Source organism: Eumetopias jubatus, unplaced genomic scaffold (assembly GCF_037043125.1).
Source record: "Eumetopias jubatus isolate StellerSeaLion01/CBP00866 unplaced genomic scaffold, mEumJub1_p1.0 scaffold_1, whole genome shotgun sequence".
Lineage (NCBI taxonomy): Eukaryota > Metazoa > Chordata > Mammalia > Carnivora > Otariidae > Eumetopias > Eumetopias jubatus.
Window position 1 is genome coordinate 161,692,297 of NW_028274807.1, and position 20,781 is coordinate 161,713,077.

Here is a 20,781-nt window from a genome sequence, read left to right on the forward strand (position 1 = left end):
CTCAAACTGTTAAATGGCCAATGTTTCTGGCTGACCTAGGATTCCTCACTAGGCCATCATTATATGCTGCCTAAAATCCTCCTGCTGTATCCTTAGCTCCTCTGGCTTTCTGGGTTCCTCCTACCCCTGCAGTTGCCAGAGCAGCACAAGGACTTAGATGAGTACTTGGATTTGGTCTCCTAACAGCTGAGAAGTGATGTCCCAGGCCACAGGCTGCCAGCCCCCAGGAGCCCTGCCTCTCCTCATGGCACCTTCCACCGAGTGTTCAAGAAAGGTCTTCAAAGCAGAGGAGTCCTCAGTCTTCCCCCTCTAGCCCCTTGTGTGTCTAGTAAGCCACCGAAGCCTGTCTACTCTAGTAACATGCTCCCAAGGCTGTTTTCTCCTCTCAGGACCCATGACTACAGGCTTGTGGTGGGTCCCTATCCAAAAGTGACAGCAGACTTAAAAGGAATTCCTGCCCCACACCCCGCCCCGGGCCATCCCTGACCCTGCCCTCAAGATGGTCTAGACAGAAAAATATGCTGAGACTTTCATCACTCTACACCCTCTCAGAACAAAGCCAGCTGCTTAGCTGAACATACAGAGGTTCAACCCAGGCCCTTCAGAGATTGACTGGTTCCCGTGGGCTTGTGCAATAGGTGGCGTTAGAGGAAGATGATTCCCTTCTGATACCAGTGAGCACACCAGGTGAGAAAAAAGAGCCTGGCAGCTAGTTGGCCTTCACCTACAACCAAAGGGTAACTGCTGCATGCAGGAAGAGAGAGCTCAAGTGCATATAAGAACAAATCTCTGACAGCAATGTTCAAAAACCCAATGGGGTGCCTCATGGGTGCTGGGCTTGATTTCTATCAGCAGTTTTTAAATTTTTTGAAGTAGTGGAACCGGTTTCTCAAATAAGTCTACTACAGAAACCAAATACGTAAAACAGGTAAAAGCCGAGCTTTTAAGGTTAAGGCTTCGGGTGGGAAGGTCACCCAAATGCCTCCCATTCAACTCCCCACTGGCCCCTGCAGTAACCCCTGGGGCATTTCCAGGAATAGCAAGGGGCCAACTGAGGGCAGTGTGACAGCTATAGGCCTAGACGACCTTGAAGGTTTTTTTCAGAAATTCTAAGCACGTCAGATGCCATGTTCCTGCTCAAACCGCAGTAATGCTATGAATGAGAGGATGTCAGCTTGAATCAGGGCAGTAGCACGGGAGGGGCTGAAAAGTGGTCAGATTCTAAATATATCCCAAAGGTAGAGAAAACAGGATTTGCTGTTGGCTTAGACCTGGATTACAAGAATAAGAGGCATCCAAGGGGACTCCAGGTGCTTGGCCTGAACAAGTGGGACAACAGAGCCACCACCATCGATGATAAAGATGACTGGGGGGAGGAGCAAAATTGGGTGGTAACACCACGAACTCAGTTTCAGATACGCTAAATCTGAGGTGCCTATTAGACATCTAAGTGGAGCTTTTGGGTAGAAAGGTAGACATCAGGAGCCTGAAGTTCATGGGAGAAATCTGAGCTGGAGAAATATATTAGAGTCGTCAGGATACTGATGATATTTAAAGCCACAATACTGTATTAGATTAAAGGAAGAGTTGTGGATAAAAAGAGAAGTCTATAGACTGAGCCTCAGAAAACCCCAACTTTGAAACACAGACCCATACATACAGAGAACAAACTAATGGGTGCAAGAGGAGGAGGTAGGAGGATGGGAAAAATGGGTGAAGACAAGTGGGAAGTACAGGCTTCCAGGGATGAAAAGGTACAGCGTAGGGAATCTAGTCAATGGTACTGTGATAGTGTTATATGGTGACAGGTGGCAGCTACACTTGAGATGAGCCTAAGTATAGACTTGTCAAATGACTATGTTGTACAGCTGCAACTAATGTTAACATTGTGTGTCAATGATACTTCAATCAAAAAAAAGAGAAAAGTTTCAACTGAAACTAATGTAACACTGTATGTTAACTATACTGGAGTGTATAATGCTAAGTGAAATAAGCCAGTCAGGGAAGACAAATACTGTATGATCGCACTAATATGTGGAATTTACAAAACAAATGAGGAAAGAGGAAAAAAGAGAGAGAGAGACAAACTAAGACTCTTTTTAAAGATTTTATTTAAGAGACAGAGGGAACTAGAGAGACAGAGAGAGAGCGAGCGCACAGAGAGGGAGAGTGGGAGGGAGAAGCAGACTCCCTGCTGAGCAGGGAGCCCGCCCCCTGGGATCATGACCTGAGCCAAAGGCAGAAGCTTAACCAACTGAGCCACCCAGGCGCCTCAAGAAAGAGACTCTTAACTGAAGAGAACAGATGGTTGCGGGAGCATAGGTGAGTGGAGGAATGGGAAATAGGTGAAGAGGAATTAGAGTACACCTACATGATAAGCACTGAGTAATGATTAGAATTGTTCAGTAACTATATTGTACACCTCAAACTAATGTAACACTGTATGCTAACTACACTGGAATTAAAAATTAAAAACAACTAAAAAAAAAAAAAGAAAATTCCCAACTCTGACTAGGCTAGTCAGACTGGCCAACGTTTATAGAGGTTAAGGAGCCAAGAAAGAACCAGCATAGGAGACTGAGAAGGATCAGCCAATGAAGTCAACAGAAAAGCCAGGAGAAAATGGTTTTTTTAGAAGCCAGGAATGATGAACTGTGTCAAGGAAGATGAGAATAGACCACTAGATTTGACAACATGGAGGTCACTGACCTCACAAGAGAGCAGCTTTAGCAGATTGTTAAGGACAAAAGCTGGAATGGTCTGAGTTCAAGATGCAGCAGAGAGGGAACACTGATGTAGATGACAAAGGAGAGAATTACTGATCAATGCCCTTGAGCAGGTGAGAAGGCACTGGGTCTAGCGATCAGGCTGGTCTCTGCTAAGAGTAGATAGATATTAATCGAGTGTAGACCCTACGGGCACACATGTGGGGAGAAGGGGTAAATTCGGTGGTGGACGTTCTCCTTTGACTGCGTGGGCTTTCTCAGTGAAACAAGAAGCCAAGAGGATGGGTGAGGATGGGGGAGGTGGTACATGAAGCTTGGAGAAAAAGCATGAAAGATTTGTTTTTCACCATTGTGCTGGAAGGCATGATGGACATTCCAGGATCGAGTGCCCCAATAGCCCCAGGTTCTGGGAAAAATGGTTTCTCAAACGTTAAAAACTGGCTTTGCACTTCCTAGTAGGGCAAGCCACTCTTGAGTTCCTACTTCTGCACCTGTATTGCCTGACTGATTATAGAGAAAGTCTAAGAAAAACCAGAGAATAACTCCTTAAACAACACAGTACCAGCCAACATTTCAGCCTACCTCAAAACATTTTATTTATTTTTTTAATAGATTTTATTTATTTATTTGACAGAGACATAGCGAGAGAGGGAACACAAGCAGGCGCAGTGGGAGAGGGAGAAGCAAGCTTCCCGGCTGAGCAGGGAGCCCGATGCGGGGCTCGATCCCAAGACCCTGGGATCACGACCCTAGCCGAAGGCAGACCCTTAACCCACCGAGCCACCCAGGCGCCTGCCTCAAAACATTTTACACACATTTTTTTTCTTTGCTTTGTATGGCACTTTTAGGAGAGGGCAAGTACCACTTTTACTATTTTGTAGATTAGCACACTCTGGCACAGGAAAGTGAAATGAGTAACTCAAGGTCACAGACTACTAAGTGGTGGCGCCGGCAAACATTACCTATTCTGTTGCCTCTTGCACCGACACAGTACCAGACAGTTTAAAAAGCATTTCCGCACACTACAAATCTCACTGTACAACACATCTGTGAGGCAGTACATATAACTAGCTTCATTTTAAGGCTGAAAGAACTGAGGCTGAAAGTAACAGAACCAAGTCAAATCCATTAACAAGAGGATGATGTGTGCTTGATAACGTAGCTGTTAACTATTGAGTAACAGCTAGGTTACTACTGGGTTCTACCACCTATGGAAGGGACCGGGTGTGGAAGGCACCTTGGAGCCAGCCCGCTGAGGCAAGGGGAGGCGCTGGAAGTCAAGCTGTGAAAGCTAAGGAGCCGCTGGAAACGGACAGGAGAGCGCTACGGTCACGGTCTGAGCTGTTTAGGAAACAAGAGAGGAAGCCCCGCACGTTTCGGAGGCAGAACGCTGAGTTGAGGGTTGCCCAGTGACCACCTCGCCTAGGGTTTCCCAAACTGACCTAACAAGAATTAGCCGTCAGAACTGTAGACTGATTGTCAGGGCCCCGTAAAGGACTCTCCCCTTTCCCTGGAAAGATTCCAGTGGGACTCGAGAACTTGGGAGTTTTAGCACACGCGGGCGTATTTGTCAGCCAGGTGTGGGGACTCTCACTTCGACCCCTCTTTCCTTGCTAAATGGCAAAAAGCGGGAGGAAAAAGCGAGGGTCGGCCAGGGCTCGGCGTTACCTTCTCGATTTTGCCCAGGAAGAGCTCCTTGGCGAAAGCTCGGCTCGGCGGACTAGTGCGCAGCAGGCGCCGGCTCGTGGCGAAAGCCACCAGAGCCCGGGAGGCACGCGCCGCTACCGCCCGCCGCAAGAGATCCGCGACACCCATGCAGCCCGATGTGGCCATCCCCGCGCCGACAAGTCTTCCTTAACGCCTCAGTCACACGCACCCTACAGGCGCCGCCCGATGACGCCACTGGCCTGAGCCACGTCCCTGGGCGGCACCACCCCTTCCGTCGCCATTGCGCTTGCGCGGCCTCCCACAAGGCGGGGGTCTGAGGGGGGAGGTCGAAGGGGCAGGCCGGCGCCATGTTGCCAGCTTCTAGCTGGGCTGTTAATGGCCGCGGGAAGGCCTTTGATTTCAAGCGCTGGTGGGTGGCTGCGTCAGTGCCAGCAGGGGGAAACTTCTCAGCGCTCGGGAGCCGAAGCGGAGGCCCAGCTGTCTCCACTTGCTTCCCTGCTGCCAGTTGGGGCAACGAGGACGTGGCAAATCTAAGGAAAAGGAAATGGGAGGGGGATTCATAATATTGGTTATCTCTGGAGGGGAACTCAGTACGCGTAATGTTGCGTTGCTTAAGTGGATTTGTGAGGATTCCTTTTGATTCATAGGTTTCATGTATGTTACATATACTTATTTTGGAAGGGGAAAATAAAAGGCTTTGTTCTGCCAGGAAGAGGTCTGGATATAATCCTGAGTCACAACTATGGGATATGTTGAGGGAGCAGAAGGCAAGTTGAGGACAAAACACAAGCTGATACCCCGCAACCCCCACAGACTGCCCCCCCACAGGTGGGATCTGTGTGACATTCCTCAGGCACTCCTGGCTGCCCTAAAGCTAAGGGAAGGAAAAACAAATGGTTAATTTACAGAGATTACAGTCCTATTAAGACCGGAGTCTCCCTCAGTTTACAAATGTCTTAGTGACTTACAAGAAAAAAAAGCATTCTAACCTAACTTCCTAATTTTAATGTAGATAAAATTAAGTGTCCTTATAACCTGCAGCCCACTGACAAATACTTGAGGCAGGCAGAGTACAACTTTGCTTCAGGAAGCTCCCAACGGTCTGAACGTTAGTGCCTCGCTAAAGGGAAAATCAACCTTGGTTTGATAATAGACAGGCCTCAGGTTTCCTGTGAGTCTTCTTTAGCATAGGAAAGTCCTTTTGAAACTTCCCTGATCTTTACTTCCCCCAGCCCCAAAGCATGTCATCAGTTCCTCCTCAGAAGCCCAGGGCAGCAGCTCTTTTCTGCCCATGGGTCCTGACCCTGTGCTTTAATAGAACCACGTTTTTGCACAAAAGACATCTCAAGAATTCTTTCTTGGCCATCCGCTCCAGACCTCACTTACATTCCAAAACTACATCAAGAAACACCAACTTAAAAGGCAGGCGGAAGAAGAGAGACCACGGAGGGGACCAAGAAGGGGTGTGTACACTGGGATGGGATGGGAAAGGCCATCGAGCCCAGGTAGGAGGGCCCCAGCAACCCCCCAGCGCTGCATGCCCAGGCCTGGCGATTACCTGACCGGGGGCAAGTGGGCGCTTTCTAATGGTCTTAAGTCGGCCTCTTCCAAGATTTCTTCTCGTTGTGCTTGTATTTACCACAATATTGGAAACAGCTTTCTGCCTCCGTCACGTTGGTGAGGTTCTGGAATATAAGTGAGGTTCAGTGGCGTGGAGTCTGGGGCCAACGACTAAGAAAGAATTCTTGAGACGTCTTTGGTGCAAAACGGTGGTTTATTAAAGCACAGGAACAGGACCCGTGGGCAGAAAGAGCCACCGCCCCGGGGTTGTGAGCGGTGGCTGATTATATACTACGGAGTTGGGGGAAAGTAAGTAAAAAGGGAGGTTTCCAAAGAACTTTCAGATGCTAAAGAGGACCTACTAGATACCAGAGGCCTTGCCATTGTCAAGTTAAGGTTGTTTACCCCTCGGGGCGTCTGGGTGGCTCCATCGTTAAGCGTCTGCCTTCGGCTCAGGTCATGATCCCGGGGTCCCGGGATCGAGCCCCGCATCGGACTCCCTGCTCCGCGGGAAGCCTGCTTCTCCCTCTTCCACTCCCCCTGCTTGTGTTCCCTCTCTCGCTGTGTCTCTCTGTCAAATAAATAAAATCTTAAAGAAAAAAAAAGGTTGTTTACCTGTCTAGTAAGGCATTAACATTAAGATAGTTGGGAACTTCCTGGAGGAACATTACACTCTGCCCACTTCAAGTATCTGTCGATGGGCTGGTTTATAAAGACATTTAATTGTATTTACATTTGCTTCTGGAAGCTATTGCTAAGGGTTTTGTAAGTAAACTGAGGCAGACTCGTGTCTTACTATTTGTTTTTCTTTTCCTTAGTTTTAGGGCAGCCAGGAGTGCCTGAGGAATGTCACATACATCCTATGGGGGTGGGGGGGTTGTGGGGTGTCAGCTTCTGCTTTGTCTTCAGCTTGCCTTCTGTTCCCTCATCATTCCCCCCCCCCCCCCCGAGCAATTTTGACCCTTAAATCTTTAAGGCTGTTGAAGGTGGAAGGTCTTATCTTCTGTAACGTCTTCCTGCTGTATAGGGGCGTAAAGAGGTCCCTACCTAAGGGTCAATATTGGTCAGGTGGGGAATGTGTAGGGGAGTTACAAAAGGGGGAGGCAGCTGAATCCAGCGCCGTCAACATATGTGAACCTCCTCGAGTAGAAGAGATCATCTGTTAGCTGGAAGTTACGGCAGTGAAGGAGCCTTGACACTAGGCGGGGAGACACCAGAAATGACAACAAAATAAGGCTAATATTATAATGAGAAAGAAATCTGAATGAAAGATCTTTGATATTGTTGATAATTTTCTTCCAGTCCAGGAGTTTAAAGCAATCCCTAAAGTATTCATGTCAGATAGAAACCCAGAAGTCTTTTATGGTAATCTGGACTGTACACACAGCATTCTGTCTTTGTAATAGCACACATTCCACCTTGTGTAGCCGTTAAAACATCTAATGTCATTCTATTGTGTAGAACTGCTTTCTGCATTTGAGTCATTTCAGTTTTTAGTAGAGAAACACTGTTTGGGGCGGCATTTAGGGCTTTGACCATGTACTTAGGAGTTTCCGTGTGTCTCCCATCCAAGTACTAACCAGGCCGACCCTGCTTAGCTTCCGAGGTCAAACAACATTCTCCAGTCTCAAAGAAGTAAAAAGGATGGATGCTAGGTGGCTATATCAATGAGACACAGAACATTGTCCACCATGGTTTTAAATTTCAAGGGTTAGCTGGGTTGGTAAAGGTTTTAATAATGCATCCATGCATCCAGGCAAAACCCAGAGTACAGTGGCCTATCCAGTCTGGGGGAAGCCATGGCCACAGGTTAGAGCTGCATAGCCACTCGGTCCCAGCCAGGAGCCAGCCGTTTAATACTGGGCCTCCTTGAACTGCAGTCAGGATATTAAGGGTTATTCAGTTTTGGAGGGCCATCCTTTGAATTTGTAATAATTTCAGGCCCATATTTGATTGGGGAATTATGGCTTGATAATAATCCCTTTTTCTTTAAATTGCTCCAAGGGCATATAAGACTAGAAAGACATTATTTGGAGTCAGTATAAAGATTTTTAAGGCTTTTGCCAATAGCAAAGCACAGGTGGGTGCTACTGATTCTGCTTTGGGGGCAGACATGTTTGCTGACAGGGTTTTGGCCTCAACAGTCTTGAGTTTGACTACAGCATACCCAGTTTTTCTTACTACCTTTTCCATGAAACTATTGTCATCAGTAAACCAGCTGTCATTTGCAATTTTAATAGGGGCATCTTAAATCTGGTCAACTCGATAACCTCTGAACAGTTATGCTCATAGAAGTACAATGGTCAGGTCCAGGCATAAGGGTACCTGTGTTTAAAGTGTGACAGGTTTCAAGTATTATTTCAGGCATATCTATAAGCATTGCCTGTTGTTTAATAAGTCAGCCTCCTATCATCTACCGGTGGCCTTTGGTCTCTAAGACATTCTGGACCTGATGTGAAGTCATTACAGACAGGGATTGTCCCATAGTGAGATTTGAGGCTCCTACCAAGAGGGCTGTTGTATGCTTGGTTAAAGCCTCTACTTGTAATTGTACATTTATAGAGGTGGCTTCTAGGATAAATGTAACTATGAGGTATGAAGCCATCAAGAAGCCCTCTTTGACTTTTTTTTACGTCTGGACTTGGGAGGCGCAACCCTGGTGGTAGATCAAAAATGGGCAGTCCCCGACCTTGTCTGAGACTGAGCAGTACTGTGCCCAGGTGGTGCTGTGTGCAAACCAGATTAGTGAAAGAGGCAGGGTTCTAGTACTGAAAATCTTCAACTACCATTCTGTGAAAATGCTTAGTTTTCAAAATATGGTCCCCTGCAGGAACAGTGGCTCTCAGTGGTGTAATGGAGCTGTTACCTGGAGATGTTGAGATGCAAAGGAAAATTCCGAAACACATGAGAAGATACTTGCTGGGGAATTACTTGGTTACCGAGCATCCGGGAGGTTGATGAATAATAATGGAGCTCTGAATGTCACTGACAAGCAACCTTGTATTAAATGAGGAGTCGCTGTCTGCCCATGGAAAGAGGCCAGTTTGCAATAACCTTCCTAAGGGCTAATGCTACGAGATTTACTTGTATGAAAAACATAAGGAAAAGCTCTTCATTTTACTGACATGGGAAGGAAACCTACAAATCAAGACAACATATTGATTATTTATTTATTTATTTATTTTTAAAAGATTTTATTTATTCATTTGAGATACAGAGAGAGAGCACACGTAGTGGGAGAGGCAGGGGGAGAGGGAGAGGGAGAGGGAGAAGCAGGCTTCCCACAGAGCAGGGAGCCCGACACGGGGCTGGATCCCAGAACCCTGGGATCATGACCTGAGCCGAAGGCAGATGCTTAATGACTGAGCCACCCAGGTGCCCCGATTTTTTATTTTTGTAAACAGATTATGAAGCAGCATCAAATCTAATGTATCTACAAGAATTAAGCCATTTCCTTTTACTTTTGTCACACTGCCCTAGTTACAACCTGTTAATCGGATTACTTTGTAGATCTAGTTCTATTTTACAGGAATGCATACAAAACTATGTATTTTATATAGAGAAGTCTTTGTTTTCAGTTAACCAGATTTGTAATCAGATCATTCAGAATGCTTCACCTCTGGTCACCTGTTTGAATTTAAAATGTGTGATTGTAATTAAAGCTGAGTGAAAATTAAAAAAAAAAAAAGAAGCCCTCTTTGAGGTCTAGCCTTAATATCTTAATTACAAGGAATCACTGGCAAGCGGGGGAGAAGACTTGTCAAGAGATAAGGGCATCCCCAAGTGCATCATACAATCCAATCATAAAGAAAGTGGGGCCATCCATTATCTCCACAAGTCCACAGTTAACCCTGTGGAGGGGGGTATGCTTCTGGCTTTTAGGGAATGATTTCATTATCCCAGCCACAGAGAATTGGTCAAGGTGATAGCTGAGTTATACAGTCATTGGGGAATCAATCCCATTCTCCCCTGTTTAAATAATCATGTGCCCATGGGATCCTGTTATTATCCCCAGAATAAAAAGCACAAAGAATGTCTATATGAACTACTGTGCAATTTCTCTGAAGTTTACCTCAAGTTGTCTAGCTTAGGTAAACAAACATTTAAAGACGATCAGATCTAGGATTTAACATCTGCAAAGGTGGGTTATTGAACCATAAATTTTTCTCTCTAAAATAACCCTCATTTCCAGAGATAGCCGAATCAGGACTAATTTATTTGAAAAACAAGTCCATTTTTAACAAACTTGGCTTAATTATTTACATAAGCTCAGCAAGAATAGCGAGTGACCATATAGATCTTTTAGAATCTGCTTTGTTGGAACTTTTATAAGGAATCTCTAGGTTGAACTTTTAGTAGCCTCTCCAGGCCAGAAGCCATGCCAAGTACTTGCCATCAGACATGCCCTCAATACCTGCAGATTTGGGTGAATTTCCCTTCATGAGGTCCCCAAAGTATCCTGAGGTTCCTGCACCTGCCAGGAAATGACATTCTTTACTCACCTAGTAAGGTGGCCTGGAACTCTGTAAGCAAGGTATCAGGCCAACAGTTCCAAGGGGCTTTATGGCTCCAGGTTTGATAAAGTCAACCTCAATTCCTTAAAGCTGTTTGGTTATATCTGAGTCTATGCATGTCTCTCTTAAATATGACATTCCAGTCAAAGCCTTGGTAAAATAACCAATGTTTCCAGTGGTGTCCTGTTATAAGGAGAACAGATTCTTATTGAACTTATGCAAATGACTGACTGCCATGGAAGAAAGAATACTTACTGAGACCTTTTTAATTTTAGAGGGTTCAGGTAGAGAGAAAAGGTAAATGCTTCCGTGTGTTTACAAATGAGTATTTTATCACATTTCTCTAAGTCATTGATACCTTAAGAGAAAGTCTCCTGAGTCTGGAAGAGTAAACATTAGAGAACCAGCAATGTTTCAAGCAAGAGTCACAAAACTATAATCATCTTTTTAGTTCATTTAGTCACAAGTTACTGTTTCTTACTTAGTTTGAGTGCAGCTTCAGTTAGTTCTGGAAATTCTTACCCATTTCAGTTTTAGGATTTTAAAGATATTGAACACCTGTATTTGTCCTAAAAGTCCTTTTTATGAATCTCTTTGAAGATGAAACTCATTTTGCAAGAGAATAAGAACGATTATAAATGACAAAAACTCAGAATGGTTAAAGATCTGATGAGATGAGAGTTTACAATATAGCTGACAAGGAAATCAGGTTATTTCTGTGACACTTAACACTTCAATAGCCAGAATGTCGAGTGATGATGACCTTATATCAAAACATTAAAACTTTAGGAATTGCATATAACCTCTAGAATAGTTATAGCATTTACCCAATGTAACCTAAGGCTTATCATTTGTTTAACAGTACTTCCCGGGTGCCTTAGCATACCAAATAAAAGGCCTAATGAGTTAAAGAGACTTCATTTACAATTTAAATCTTGGGAAGTTTGTTAAAACCTTAGAAAGTTATAGCACATGCCTGAATAGGATTATAGATCATTACAAAACAATTATTTTTATTTAACCAAGGTGACAATAATTTGAAAGGCAAACTGTATGGTTCTATAGTTGTTAGCAAAACTTAGTTCCTTTAAAATTGAGAAGTTTTAACCAAGTGATTGAAGACCTGATAATGACAAAACATAGAAACTGGTTTTCTGGACAGACAAGAGAAAAAACCTTTGTTTACATTTTCTTATCTAGAGCAGATGAACAATTCAAGAAACCTTGTCTTTTGAACAGAGAGAATTTCAGTATTATACCAGTGTACCTTCAAAATCCATTCATTTTAATCTTAGTCCGTCCTGACCACACCTAAAATTCCTTTCCAAAGATTTCCCATCAGTCTTAATTAACATTTAGCAGAATTTTGCACTCTTCGAAACCTTAGTCTCCAGTGAAGTAGAACCAATTGTGAACTGTTATACCAGAATTCTTTAGATGGTAAATTTGTGAATCAGTTAAGCACAAAACATGTTTACCAACAGATTTAAATATCCTTAGTTTTTTGCAATAAGCAGTCAAAAGCACAAACCTACATCCAGTAATCAATGATTTAGCATTTTATCCTATTTGGAAAAGATGTAGATGTCCAACGAATTAATGCCATTTATTATCCAAGCAAACTTTAAAGTTTCAGGTTACCAAAGACTTTGAAAGCTATTTTAGCAATTACCCATGAAAACTTTGATGAGATAGACAATTAACCATCATCTTAGTCATCTTTTTGCTAACAAATTGCAACAGAGATAACACAAGCTTATTTGGCCCTCAGCGAACCTCGATAGAGTAAGTTTTCCCGTTTACTGTTGATAACTTGGAAGACATGACTATCTTAATTAAACCAACAAACTTGGTTTAGTTCAAATACTGAATTATGTTCCACCTGGATCCTCCCCATTGTCAATTTTTACCTGAGACACTGGTGGGGAAATCTGGAGTGGGTGGTGTTAAGTCCAGGGGGTGCGCTTCTTGCTCCTTGACTGTGAAGGGAGAAGGAGCCATGGTGTCTGAGGCACTGGATGGTCTATAAGTCAGTTACGCAGGCCGCACCCAAGGTGGTGCAGAAACAGAAGAAGGGGGAGGGAGACCAAAGAGCCAAAGTGCTGCCAGAAGTCAGAGAAAGGGTTCCCGGTCTTAGAGCTCAGCATCTCCAACAGAGGAGCAGACGCCATGTTTTCCCGCTAACAAGGGGGAACAGGCAGTCCATGTCAGAGAAGACTGGGAATTTCCTCGAAACAAAGGGAGTTTCGGCAGCTGCTTGGGAATATTCCTTAAAGTCCCTGTCCTGAGATAGACTAACCACAGTTGGCTTCAGTTGTAGCCATTAACCCGGGAAATGAGTGAGGGAGAGGCCCCCACATCTGTTAGGAGGAACAGAGAGAAAGAGTCAGCGTCCCTTTTGCTAGGGAGGGCCTTTGTTACCTCCAGCAACCTTGGTTTATTCGGAGGAAGCTTACTTAGATAATTATCATCCACTACGTCATGAGGGGGTTTACTAGTGGACACATTCAGGCAATCACATTCTGCAAGAGGCCCTTAGGTTGGGGTCCTGGTGTAGAGCAATGAAGGCCTAGGTACAAGCAATGAAGGTACCCCAGGTCCATTTGCCCTGTTTTCCTGCAGAAGAGATCTAACTTGATAGATCCCACTGAAGCCATGCAGTGTTACAGATCAGAAATTTCCTAAATTTTGCAATCCTAATTGTTTCCAATGGGTTAAAAGGCATCCCAAAGGAGAATCCTTGGGGGCTGAAGAAGCTCCCATCCCATGTTAGATAGGGTGCTAGAGAGGGTCCATTACCAAAGAAAATCCCCTCCTGACTCCCAGGTAGTGTCCCACGCGCAGGATATGTCAGAGGTTCCTGGTGTCAAAGCGATCCAAGGCATCCCTTAACAAAATCGCTATGATCACTGCCGCCATTAAAGGCCCCTGTAGGAGGGAGGCCTGCCCTCCCCCCCGCTTCCCTATCGCCTTCTAGACTTCTAGATGGGTGCCGGTGAATGGACCGAAATACCTTGCCTTGGGCACCTGGGTGGCTCAGTGGTTAAGCGTCTGCCTTTGGCTCAAGTCATGATCCCAGGGTCCTGGAATCGAGCCCCGCATCTGGCTCCCTGCTTAGCGGGAAAACTGCTTCTCCCTCTCCCACTCCCCCTTGCTTTTGTTCCCTCTCTTGCTGTGTCTCTCTCTGTCAAATAAATAAAATCTTAAAAAAAAAAAAAAAAAAAGAAATACCTTGTCTTGAAGAACCCACTGTTTTAAACCATGGAGAACACTAGAAAAGTTTTACAAGGGGGAAATTATCCAATTTTGTAGCTTAAGTAGTTAGAGGACATTGACGAAAAACAGTAAAGATAGAAATCCATCATGATCTAAGTGACATTCCAACACATGTGGTCTTTACAGCCAACTTCCCTAGGAAACATCCCTGGTTGGGCTTTAATTCCATCGGGTTCTGGTTTTTGCCGGCTCCCAGTGGAGGTCCAGTGGCCAGAAGTGGCTAGACCAGGGTGTGAAGGGGATCACATTAGATCAATCAGGAGGAAACCTCACACGGGAGTCTTAAGATTGGCAGCCGTCCTGGTGACTTAGGTGGCTGTCCCGTGCCCAAGACAGATGACTTTGTGTAAAGACAGCAGTAAAGAGAGGGCATCAAGTTTCTGGGTCTTAATACCATCCCAGCCAGGGTACTAACTTCCAGCCAAAAGGCAGACTTTCTCAGCCCCCTAGAGTAGCCATGGAGGATTGCAGCCTGACCAATTGATAAGAAAGTGTTCCAGTAAGACCGTACTCCTTGAAGGGCCCCTGTAATGAGAGTAAAGGAAAAGGAGAGAAAGTGCTCACCAATTTTGTACCGAAGCTCAGAGCTCAGATGTAAAGACTCAAAGCTCCACATTGGGCTCCATACGGTGAAGTTTGGGAATATAGGTGAGGTTCAGTGGTGTGGAGTCCGGAGCCAACGACTAATTCTTGAGACGTCTTTGGTGCAAAACGGTGGTTTATTAAAGCATGGGACAGGACCCGTGGGCAGAAAGAGCCACTGCCCCGGGGTTGTGAGCTGTGGCTGATTATATACTACGGAGTTGGGGGAAGGTAAGGAAAAAGGGAGGTTTCCAAAGAAATTTCATATGCTAAAGAGGACCTACTAGATACCAGAAGCCTTGCCATTGTCAAGTTAAGGTTGTTTACCTGTCTAGTAAGGCATTAACATTAAGATAGTTGGGAACTTCCTGGAGGAACATTACACTCTGCCCACTTCAAGTATCTGTCGATGGGCTACAGGTTTATAAAGACATCTAATTGTATTTACATTCCCTTCTGGAAGCTATTGCTAAGGCTTTTGTAAGTAAACTGAGAGAGACTCATGTCTTTTAGGATTGTTATCTCTGTAAGTTAACTATTTGTTTTTCCTCTCCATAGCTTTAGGACAGCCAGGAGCACCCGAGGAATGTCACTTACATCCTATGGGAGGGGGGTGTCAGCTTCTGCTTTGTCCTCGGCTTGCCTTCTGTTCCCCCATCAATGTGAACTCCTGGAGAACAGTGGGAAATCTGTCATCTCATTGTGCTTTGCCAGCTCGGCCCAATGAAAGGTTAACTTGATGACAACATCAGGGGGAAAAGAGCTCAAAGACTTTTTTGGTTACGTAATATTTGCAAGCATCTTCTGCAATCTGTGCTCTGTCCATCTTTAACTTTGAAAGGTTTGACAGATTGTTTCTTCATCAGTGTCCAATTCTTGCTGATTTCAGCACTTGGCTTCACCAGAAGGCTTTTGGAAACAACTGCCTTTGAATTAACCCCACAGGCAAAACAAGAAGTGAGATTACAAAAACTGGATTTCAAGGCTGAGCTGGTGTATGTTTTTGCCAAACCTTGTAGTGCTATCATTCAACCAGATACTCTCTCAGGTCCTGTTTAGTGTACAGACGTCTCCCTATATTAAGCAAGTGAGAAATTTAGTGGCACACAGTTTCCAAAACAAAAATTGGGGAAAATTAAAGTCATAGGTACTCTAGTAGCATGTACAGTGGAGAAAGAGTTTTGGAGTTCTACTACTTTGCCAGTTTCTAAGTTCAGTTTTCTCACGGGTAAAAATGAGTATAATATCCCTTATCTCACAGGACTTGTGGGGATTAAAATAATAGGAAATCATCTAGCACAGCAAATGATCAATGGTTGTACTATGTGATTCTCATCTTACACTTGAGGATCAGCCTCTGAGAAAAAGGATGCTACTTTTAAACAGTTTGCTTGAGACGTAGAATTTCCTATATTCGGTGTTTGAAACACTCCGAGTAGCTCTGAATGTTCTTCTTGTATGATCACATCAACACAACTGATTCCCATATATGACTTAACCAGCAAATAAGCTGACACTCTTCTGTGGCTGTAATGTCAGTGTTAGCATATCAAGATGCTTGGCTTTAGCTCTCATGCACATTGAGTAAAAAACTATTCCTAGATCCTTCGGTGTTAAAGTTGCAAACCTAATGGAGAGATCTACTTACACAAATTGGGGAGCAGAAGGGGTAGAGTTGTCCCCTGTTCTAAGACTATAAGATCAATAATCAGTTATATGAAAAATGAGTTAGTCTGGTGAAGGTTCCTGCCTCATAGCAATCAATATCCTAATAAAAGGGCTCACAAATACGTTGTGCAAATTTTATCACCAGTTTATTTCCTGCTGAGAAGTTTCTGCCACCTTACTGTCTGGAGATCAAACTTCTGTACATAGACAGGTGTCCCTTAGAGAATACTTTTTTCTCCTACACTAAATTACGTCCTTTGACTACTCCCTTTTTGATGTATATTCATTCCCACTTGGGGTAAATTAGTTATTATAGAACATGGAAGTCACAGGTTTGTTGAAAGCCACAAAGATAATGGAGTATTATGGGTTGAATTGTGTACCCCCAGGATTCATTTGTTGAATTCCTACTGGTAGTATCTCAGAATATGACCTTATTCCATTCTGTTGACAATATAATTAGCTAAGTTAGGATGAGTCATACTACAGTAGTGTGAACCCCTATTCTAATATAAACTGGTGCCCTTTTAGGAAGGACCCTTAAAGGAAGGAGAATTTGAACATAAAAATGCACAAAGGGAGAACACCATGTGATTTAAACAGAGATCAAATGATACTTCTACAAGGCAAGAAACACCGAAGATAGCCAGGAAACCATAAGAAGCAGGGAAACAAGCCTGGGCAGATTTCTTCTCAACCCTCAGAAGGAACCAACTGTGCCAACATGTTGAGCTTGGATTTCTAGTCTCCAGAACTATGAGACAATGAATTCTTTAAGCCACACATTCTGTGGTTCTTTTCTTTCTCTCTCTCTCTTCCCCCATCTCTCTCTTTTTAATATACATTAAGAGGTTTATTTCAAAGAATTGACTTACATAATTGTAGGGACTGGTGAGTCTGAAATCTGTAGGCAGTCCAGCACACTGGAAACTCAAGCAGGAGCTAACCCTTGAGGCCCCTGTGGTTTTTATTAGAGCAGCCCTAGCAGAGTAATACAAGAGGTATGATTCTTGGCACACAGTGTTTTCAGAAATAAATAAGACCTAATAGTGACTGCAGGACTGAAGCTATGTTTTAGAACCTATATACCCAGGGGTGCCTGGGTGGCTCAGTTGGTTGAGCATCTGACTCTTGGTTTCAGCTTGGGTCATGATCTCATGGTCTTGGGTTCAAGCCTCACATTGGGGTCCACAGTCAACATGGAGTCTGCTTGAGTTTCTCTCCCTCTGTCCCTCCCCCTGTGTGCTCTCTCTTTCTCTCTCAAATAAATAAATCTTAAAAAAAAAAAAGAACCCATACACCAGGTGCCCAGCCCTCTTTCTTTGTTCTCTTTTCCCCATTATTGGCTGACCTGAAATATGGCCAAACTAGTCTAATAGATAAGGTCAGGAGCCCCATCGGTTCTTTCACTCACCACCTCTGCCAACTCATTGAGGGTAATAGTACTTTTAGGTCAAGATTGCATGAAGGGGTAAGCACAGCATCCATACACAGTGCTCATCATATGAGTGCTCTGTTTCTTCTTGGGTGTAATCAACAGTGTGAATATTTTGGGCTTGTCTAACAAGTCTCTCTGCCTAACGATGTATTTTCAGACAAGACACATTGTTCTGTTTTTCCCATTCCCTCACTGCCACCACGCCTGGGGCAAGACGTGACCCATCCCAGAGTCTCAGTTTCCTCATCCATAAAATGATGGAATCAATAAAAGTATGTATTTTTAAATAAGACTCAATGGACTAACATTGACTTATCCTCTCGTTTCAACCACTCTAGATTTCAGAGTCTAGCAATCCAGCTAAAAAGAAAAAAAAAAGTCTAAAAACAGGCACTTTTTTAAAAGATTTTTTTAACAAGTTGCTTTTATTTTTTATTTTTATTATTTTTTAAAGATTTTATTTATTTATTTGAGAGAGAGAGAGAGCACATGAGAGGAGGGAGGGTTAGAGGGAGAAGCAGACTCCCCGCCGAGCAGGGAACCCGATGCGGGACTCAATCCAGGGACTCCAGGATCACGACCCGAGCCGAAGGCAGCCGCTTAACCAACTGAGCCACCCAGGCGCCCCTTAAAGATTTTTTTTTAAAGATTTTATTTATTTATTTGAGAGAGAGAGAGAATGAGAGATAGAGAGCACGAGAGGGAAGAGGGTCAGAGGAAGAAGCAGACTCCCTGCTGAGCAGGGAGCCCGATGCGGGACTTGATCCCAAGACTCCAGAATCATGACCTGAGCCAAAGGCAGTCGCTTAACCAACTGAGTCACTCAGGCGCCCTAAAGATTTTATTTATTTGAGGGAGAGAGAATGAGAGATAGAGAGCACGAGAGGGAAGAGGGTCAGTGGGAGAAGCAGACTCCCTGCTGAGCAGGGAGCCTGATGTGGGACTCGATCCCGGGACTCTAGGATCATGACCTGAGCCAAAGGCAGTCACTTAACCAACTGAGCCACCCAGGTGCCCGCACTTTTTTTTTTTTTAAGATTTTATTTATTTATTTGGGAGAGAGAATGAGATAGAGCATGAGAGGGGGGAGGGTCAGAGGGAGAAGCAGACTCTCCGCCGAGCAGGGAGCCTGATGCAGGACTCGATCCCGGGACTCCAGGATCATGACCTGAGCCGAAGGCAGTCGCTTAACCAACTGAGCCACCCAGGTGCCCACTTTTTTTTTTTTTAAAGATTTTATTCATTTATTCGAGAGAGAGAATGAGAAATAGAGAGCACGAGAAGGAAGAGGGTCAGAGGGAGAGGCAGACTCCCTGCTGAGCAGGGAGCCCGACACGGGACTTGATCCCGGGACTCCAGGATCATGACCTGAGCCGAAGGCAGTCGCTTAACCAACTGAGCCACCCAGGCGCCCTTTTTTTTTTTTTAATTTGAGAAAGAGAGAGAGCATGAGTTGGGTGGAGGGGCAGAGGGAGAGGAAGAAGTAGACTCCCTGCTGAGCAAGGAGGCTGCCGTGGGTCTTGATCCCAGGACCCTGAGATCAGGACCCGAGCCAAAGGCAGATACTTAACTGACTGAGCCACCCAGGTGCCCCTAAAATAGATACTTTTAAGTTCAGATTTGGTCCTCATGATGACAGTCTTTCAAAATCTCAATAGATTGGAAATATTAAGAGCGTTAACAACAACAAAAACAAAATACTTTTGAATTTCTCTTATGTTTCAAAAGCCAAAATAGCCCAAGATCCAAGTTCTAGAACATGTAGCCCCCGCTACTACAGTATGAAAAGTGTGTGAAATAACACAAAGCTGTGTTGTTTAAACTCTTAGAATTCCTAAGGCAGTTGCTGTAAATAAGAGGCAGGTAATCACCTTAACTCTCTTGGGTCATCTGTACCTGCATGAAAGCCAGGAGAGCAAAATCTTATTTCAAGATGGCAAGGTGGCAGTACCAGCATGGCAAAACCTTAACTCGTGGGAAGTGGCACATCAAGAAGATGGAATGCCATTCCTTGCTAACGGGACTTATTACAGAGTACTACAGTCCCCCAGCACCCTTCATCTGCGGTTTCACTTCCTCTGGGTTCAGTTACCCCTGGTCAACTGCAGTCCAGAAGAGGATGGTCCTCCTTCTGATAAACGTTGGGAAGGTCGATAGTAACCTAATGCTAGGGCACAGCGCTGACATCATTCCTCTGACTTTGTCTTATCATGTGGGCATTTTATCATCTCACATCATCACAGTACAATGAGATATTTTGAGAGAGAGAGAGAAAGACAACATTCACATAACTTTTATTGCAGTATATGATTATAATTTTTCTGGTTATTGTTAATCTCTTAGTGTACCTGATTTATAAATTAAGCTTTATCATAGACATGTAGGTACAGGAAAAAACTATATGTATAGGGTTTGGTACAATCTATGCTTTCGGGCATCCACTGAGGGTCTTGGAACTTATCCCCCCCCCAACAGTGGATAAGGGATGACCACTGTATTCCTCTTCAACTCAAGTAAATAAATACTGGGGAGTATATTTGGGAAAGTGTAGCTCATCACCCTGGCGCCTGCAGGAGTGGAATCCTGACACACAGCGGGTCATTGTCAGGAAGGGTTGCCCAGCCTTTTCCCAGAAAACCCTTGGGGCTGTAGCAATGGCATTTAGCACTCAGCACTAACATTTCTTCGAAACTAATATTTTTTTGTAATGCTCTGAGCCAGTGACCGTGGGACGGCAAACCAGATAATGAAGCGCGATGTGGGGAATTCATTTTAATGGTTCACCCACTGAGAACAGAAGGTAGAGACAGTTCAGTCTCCCAAGTCATGCCTGCATTTCACAAATGCTCACTCAGCATGAGTTGATCAAGAATACAGTTTGCTCAACATTAGAGCTCAATAAAATACCTAGCAGATGACAATGTGATTTCCTATGCAGAGACTGATAATCTTCTCTGTTCTCCACGTTCTTTCATTTATCATTGCTACCCTGCCTGTCTCCAAGAAGGATCTGGAGTGTATATTCACATGCAATCAAAGGAATGAAGTGCATGAAAAACTCTTCTTGGTTGTTCCTGGAGGTTGTAAATGCGGATTACAGGACTGTGGAGATTGGGCATTAAGTAAAAAATTATTGATAATTGCTGCATCTGTTCCCTTTTAAAGACAATTACTCCTCTTAATCACTTAGTAGAACTTGGCATTCACTCAGATTCATTTTTCTTCTAGCTATAATTTATAGGAGAGGTAACTCAGTGAAACTGAACTAATTTTATGTTTTCCCCTGCAATACATTGTAATTAATAGGTTTTTCCTTTTTTCCTGAAGATCCAATATTCTATTGCTGGCC

The 20,781-nt window shown here is 44.1% G+C and overlaps 1 protein-coding gene across 1 annotated transcript in view; it reads right to left on the bottom strand.

Moving 5' to 3' along the window:
• The window catches only part of ACAD9 (acyl-CoA dehydrogenase family member 9), a 44,289-nt gene extending 39,676 nt beyond the window's left edge, over nucleotides 1-4,613 (bottom strand). Inside the window, exon 1 of the mRNA XM_028101570.2 lies at nucleotides 4,395-4,613. Within this exon, the coding sequence (XP_027957371.1) occupies nucleotides 4,395-4,559 (165 nt within the window). The 5' untranslated portion in view covers nucleotides 4,560-4,613. The remainder of the gene's footprint in view (nucleotides 1-4,394) is intronic.
• Between the last annotated feature and the right edge of the window lie 16,168 nt (nucleotides 4,614-20,781).